This window comes from Chenopodium album, chromosome 16 (genome assembly GCF_948465745.1).
Source record: "Chenopodium album chromosome 16, dcCheAlbu1.1, whole genome shotgun sequence".
Classification (NCBI taxonomy): Eukaryota; Viridiplantae; Streptophyta; class Magnoliopsida; order Caryophyllales; family Amaranthaceae; genus Chenopodium; species Chenopodium album.
Genome location: NC_137849.1, coordinates 40,430,793 through 40,436,531, shown reverse-complemented (window position 1 = coordinate 40,436,531; position 5,739 = coordinate 40,430,793). Strand labels below are relative to the sequence as shown.

General features: G+C 32.7%; 1 protein-coding gene across 1 annotated transcript; it reads right to left on the bottom strand.

Annotated features, from left to right (window-relative positions):
• Positions 1 to 768: 768 nt before the first annotated feature.
• On the bottom strand, positions 769 to 5,405 carry LOC145585314 (putative protein phosphatase 2C 10). Its single transcript, XM_081642025.1, has 6 exons — positions 4,981 to 5,405; positions 4,817 to 4,867; positions 3,564 to 3,803; positions 2,870 to 3,146; positions 1,732 to 1,886; positions 769 to 1,452 (listed from the first exon to the last, which is right to left on the bottom strand). Exons 2-6 carry the CDS (start codon positions 4,847 to 4,849, stop codon positions 1,315 to 1,317), a joined length of 843 nt encoding a protein of 280 aa, XP_081498151.1. The 5' UTR covers positions 4,850 to 4,867; positions 4,981 to 5,405; the 3' UTR covers positions 769 to 1,314.
• Between the last annotated feature and the right edge of the window lie 334 nt (positions 5,406 to 5,739).

Below are 5,739 nucleotides of genomic sequence, written 5' to 3'. Positions count from 1 at the left end.
TGAATTTTCTAAAGATGATTCATATATTTTACATGCTTTTTATCATGCGCACAAAGTGTTTGATAAAATGCCTCACCTAATATTAGTTTTATTTTGTTTAAATTTTTTTGAATATGCTTAAAAAGGAAAATCAATTTACAGTAATCAAACAAGAGAAAATGGGTAGGAAATTACATTTTCTAATGGAACAGGTTTTTCATGTAAAATCACTTTCCATTAAAAACATTTTACACCCAACCAAACAGAGCCTAAATGAAACTGTGAACTCTTGAAGTTTTGTGTATTACACTCTTTTGTCTATGAACCTCGTACACTCTTTCATCCAAACATTTTCAAATTATACACAAACTTAGACAAGATTGCTTGCACACTGCATAACCCAATACTTGTCCTAACATTTGTAGAACTCCATGAAAACAAATTGTCAAAAGCTATTACTCAAAAAAAAAAAAAAAAAAAAAAAATTTGTCAAAAGCTACTGCTGCCAACTTCCCCATACTTGTTTTTCCACCTTTCAACTTATGACATTTAAGGCCACTCACCACAATGTCCAAATATGTGGGCGATACTACACCGGCCATTGTAGTACATTGATACCCCACCCTATTTTTATGTTGGTTAGTCGATGAACCAGGCAATCTACTGCCTTTAACCCGGTTTGCACCGAAAAAAAAAAAAAAAAAAAAAGTCTATCTCCTTGCCTATATTTAGTTTTTGGATTGACAGCGAAAAATAATTTCATAATCCCTATACAAACAAAACGTCTAGTTATTGGAGAAAATCCCAATTGATTGGATATAATGCAAAAGAAGCCTACCCCAATCCTCACTCAAATCAATAGAGACAAGAGGCAATTGGCAAAGGAAGTTGATGTTCAATATACATAGTCAACATAGATTATCACTAATAGAAATCAAATCACCATTACATCTGTACAGTGCAATATCTCTCTAATTGGACAATGACAGCATTAATCCACTTAATAATCATCTTTAACAAAGAAAGAAAGAAATTGCTCCATATTTTTAAAACCACACAGAACAGTACCTAACACCCACATTCCTCCAGTTATTAATAAATCAAATTATACATGACAGAATAACACATTCTGGCAAAAGAATAAATTTATACGCATCAATCTCAAACTTTTTTTTTTTCCTTCCAGGGGAAAGGGTAATTTTTTTCACCAAAAATCAATGTCTACAAACAAGTAAGCGTTCCCCCGATCTTTGCAGATATCAATCAAAGCTGTGTGCAATATAGCAGCTAGCACCCGTAATTCAGCTTACTAAAGGACCTTGAGAGAGGATTCTATCACCGAAATCTTACTACGATACAAGATATGTCATCTTTGCTATCTCTCTTCAATGCTTCAGATGCTAACTGTTTTGCCGCCTTTTGTGGATCTTTTATCTTTTTTGCTATGTCTACAGCCTCTTGATTAGACATTACCTGCATGAAATATAGCAGTTACAATAATTTTCTCAAGAACGGAACAACAGTAATTAACAAAATGCACCATTGGAGATGTTCCAGTTAATCCAAAGGTCTCAACATTGAGATTAGGATGTCTAGGAATGCAAACATCATTAAAAGGAAAGCTCTTTTCCCCACAACTGGATCAAATTTGGCTCGAACTGAAATAAGTCAAATTCCAAAGAGGCCTGGCTACGGATTTTTTTTACTAAAACAAGTACAAAGCAAATGACAGTACTGAAATCTAGAAATCACCTTCCATAGACCATCACTGGCAAGAATTAGGAGATCAGCATTGATATCAATAGTTATATCTTGTACATCTGGGTCTGAACGGAGATGCGACTTAAGGCTCTTGTCCCCAAAAGCACGAGAAACTGCTAGCTGACCATTTACTCTAGGAACATCTCCTAATAAACAAGCAAAAAAAGAAAAACATCAAGCCAAGTAATTGATATACGAAGCATCTCTGAAGGATGTAATTGTACTCAAAAGATCCCTTATTAACTCATATACACCAGTCTTTTTCACTATTTAATAATTTATGAGGAAGATTTTCTACCAAGAACTGAAATAAAACAAACATATAAGATTAAGAGCATTCAATAAGTGACAAATGTACAGTTTATAGCACATCAATTGGTCATAAGAAGCTAAACCTAGTTAGGAATTCATCGAGCATATATCAGGACTTTTGAATGATACAAAGATAATACAAACTAGCTATTTACAACCCAATTACTTAATACTGTGGTGGATCAACTCAAACAGGATGAAAGAGAATACTAGAGAAGTAGACAACAGAAATTTGGAAGCAGGAAGATTGCAGAGTTTACCAAGGCAGTAATCCATTTTAAGGAAACAAACAAGCTAAGTTCCATGAGCTACAGAGTCCCCAATGACAGCGTAGTATTAGTGTTAATGACCTGCCTTGTTAAGTATCATGCTTTCATTCTTACACTCTCCAAGAATATAATTATGTTATTTGAACCTTTCAAACTTCTATTGTACATGTCTATCTTATCTTCATCTCAACCAACTTCTGAAAATGGGAGAAAGAAGATCTAACAGGAAGAATACAAAATGCCACCAAAAGGAGGTAAATTTCTACGTATAAATAAAAAATTATACAATGAAGATAAGTGATCTCTCTATAAGAGATAAGACACACAAAAATTAAGTTTTCCATAGTTTTCTACTTATGATGGTAATTTTTGTTTAGCAGAAAACACTGGAAATATGTGCACTTCTGACTTGGTTTCACCGCGTTGCAAAAGCTTATTGTTTATTTTTTAGCTAAGAGCCTTATGGAGTTATGGTGTATCGATTATCAATTGGAAATAATTATTGATGGCAAAGAAATTGGGAAAAAAACAAAGGAAGGTCAAGTAACCTGGCATATTTGAGACAAATCCTCCTTTGCCCTCAATGGTCGCTCTGTCTGTGTTAGGCTCATGATCAACCGTCATTTGCAGAGCCTGACCACCTCTTGAGATAACAGCTCTGGAATCTCCCAAATTAGCAACCCATAACCTTTTACCATTAATAAGAATAGCAGTAACAGCTGTGGAACCGCCTCGGGCAATGTCAGTAGTTTGAGACAGAATATCTTCGTCAGTTTTCTCATAGGCCTTTGGTATTGATCTTCCAGGGTCAACCCAAAACTCTTCCTAAGAAACAATGAGTAGGAAACATTGTCAAGATAAATGCGATCATCTTTGCAAGAAATTGGAAGAATTAAACAATATTAGCTCCATCCTCGACAAAATAGGCCACATATAATTTTTGAAGTCATATCAAATTTGACTATCACAGCAAACTTTTTACCATTATACTAATCTATACAATATCAATAAATTGTCTTTAGATAAATCTAATATTATGATTTTCACATCATATCTCAGTCTAAATATTAACAGATATACCACCAAGGCAAGTACATTATGATAATTTAAGTCAAATGTGGCCTATTATTTATGAATGTAGGGAGTATAACTTATTCAAGTTTAATACAGAGTAAAAAAAAAAAAAAAAAAAAAAAAAAAAAAAAAAAAAAAAAAAAAAAAAAAAAAAACCAACCAACAAACCTCCTTGAAGATATTGCGAAACAGATTTTTCTGGAGGTAGGCAGGTACAGCATCTCCCAAATGGCCATCAAATATAGCAAACAGTCCAACCTCATGTTCTTGCATTGTTACAAACTTTGCAACATGATAATCTTCCATAGGATGGTCAGCTTTTCCCTTAACTAGACTGTATCCGAATGTAACTTGACCTTGAGTACTTCTTCCTTTTCCTGAAGTGCATGAAATCTGTTGCCCACTGATCTAAAAAAAGGCAAAGCCAAGAATATATTTGTATCACTATCACTGAACACAAGCAATATATGCAACAATTATCACAGTAGATGTCATGTAGCTGATTTTAATCATAAATCGCTTCCTGTCAAAATATATATGTAATTATGGTGTACATAATTTACTTTATTTGTCTCTTAATACTTGGAACACTAGACTTTTGTACTATTCAATCTAATTCATACATGAGTACATGACCACATTGTTTTAGTGTCAAAGTTTTTTTCAATATAACAACTTTATACTAATCCCTTTGTTTCTTTTCTATTATAATTTTTTTTCCATTTTTCAAAACACTTCAATTCATATTTAAATACATATTATAAAACATTGTTATTGTGAATCTACTTTAGAACGAACCAAACAAAATCTCACTCGAGTATGTTTTTACTATTTATCGAGGAATTATTAAATTTCCTTTGCATATGGATCATTCTAAATAGCACGATAAAAAAACAAAAACGAGGAATGATGGTCAATTTTGTGCATTGACATATTGAAAGACACAGTATCAACTGTCAAGTATAAAGAGACGAAGAAAATACAGAGTAGTACTTGTATTTTTATGCGCAAACTTTCTAGCAAACATAATTTCCATATCAAAATCAAAAGAAAGTAAACCAGATATTTTTCAGTACTCCAACGTAAAAGGCGCCCAATAATAGCAGAAAATTAGTATAAACTCAACTTTTTTTTCGAACTTTTTTCAATTTAGCTGGTTTCCAAATTATAAGGACCAATAAAAAAAGTGACACCATTATTCAAACTCAAAAATCAGCTCTATCGCTTTACCAGAATAACACTTCTGCTGCATTCCAATTAAACCTAAGCCCTAAAACACTAATTATCATCAAATTTCAGCTTTAAATAATCTATCAACACAAAATTAATCAAAAAGCAAACAAATTACCAGTAGAATTCAAATTAATCAATCGCTATCAACATGAAAAAAAATTAATTAACAACCAGAAAAATATAATTACCTCAGAAGAATTAAAACAACAAAGCCGGTCCATGGAAAATATTTGACGATCCTAACAAAAAAAAAAAAAAAAAAAAAAAAAAAAAAATCAAAAATCAAAGTCAACCAATTATTCATCAAATTTGAGCAAATTTTTGTAAAATAAAAAAGGAAAATAAGTATTACCGGAAAAATAAAAGCAAGCAAAAATATGAACGGCGGCGGAAGCGGCGGCGGAGACGGCGGCGATGATGATGACGGAGAGGAGTTGTTTTTAAGCGTGTGCTCAACTTTATAACCGCCTTAAGAGAAAGAAAGAGAAGGAAAACAAGGAATTTATATTTAATAATTTTATTATTTTGACAAGGAATTTATAAATGATGAAAATAATATTTTATAATTGAAAGGTTTTAGGGATTGAAGAAGAAGAAAACAGAAAATGTAAAAATTGAAAAGGAAATGGAAAATGGGAAGGTGCGGAGTAGTAGTATTCAAGGGAGGAAAGGAAGTACTACGACTTATTCCGTGTTGACTTTTTGGTCTGCTATCTTTTTTTTTTTTTTTTTGGCTATCCTATATTTGCTATACCAACACAACTATGAGATGACTGTGTTTTTTTTGACTCTTCTACGCATATCGTTTTATTTTTTATTACTTGCATATATCCTTTCCCCGGGATTACCCGTTTTAAAGGAAACTTGTCTTTCGAGTTTGTATGCCGAGCCATGGCTCGTAGCGGATGTATTGTGTGACGTAGTGATGGTGTATATGTCAATTAATTTTTATTTTTATTTTTATTTTATGCATAAGTCGAGGAGTAGTAACACTAACAACGTCCTCCCGAAGAAAGTCCCTTATAAGCGAGCCTATCTTCACGAACAATTTCAAGGTTGACTAAGGGCCTGTTCACATTTACTTAATTTCAGTTTAGTTCAGTTCAGCTCC

Excerpts from the sequence above, each read along its gene's own strand:
- LOC145585314 (XM_081642025.1), bottom strand. The coding sequence starts at position 4,849 with ATGGACCGGCTTTGTTGTTTTAATTCTTCTGAG. Across the intron at positions 1,887-2,869 it reads ATTTGTCTCAAATATGCCAG|GAGATGTTCCTAGAGTAAAT; the intron begins GTTACTTGACCT and ends CTTGTTTATTAG. Across the intron at positions 1,453-1,731 it reads CCAGTGATGGTCTATGGAAG|GTAATGTCTAATCAAGAGGC; the intron begins GTGATTTCTAGA and ends TATTTCATGCAG.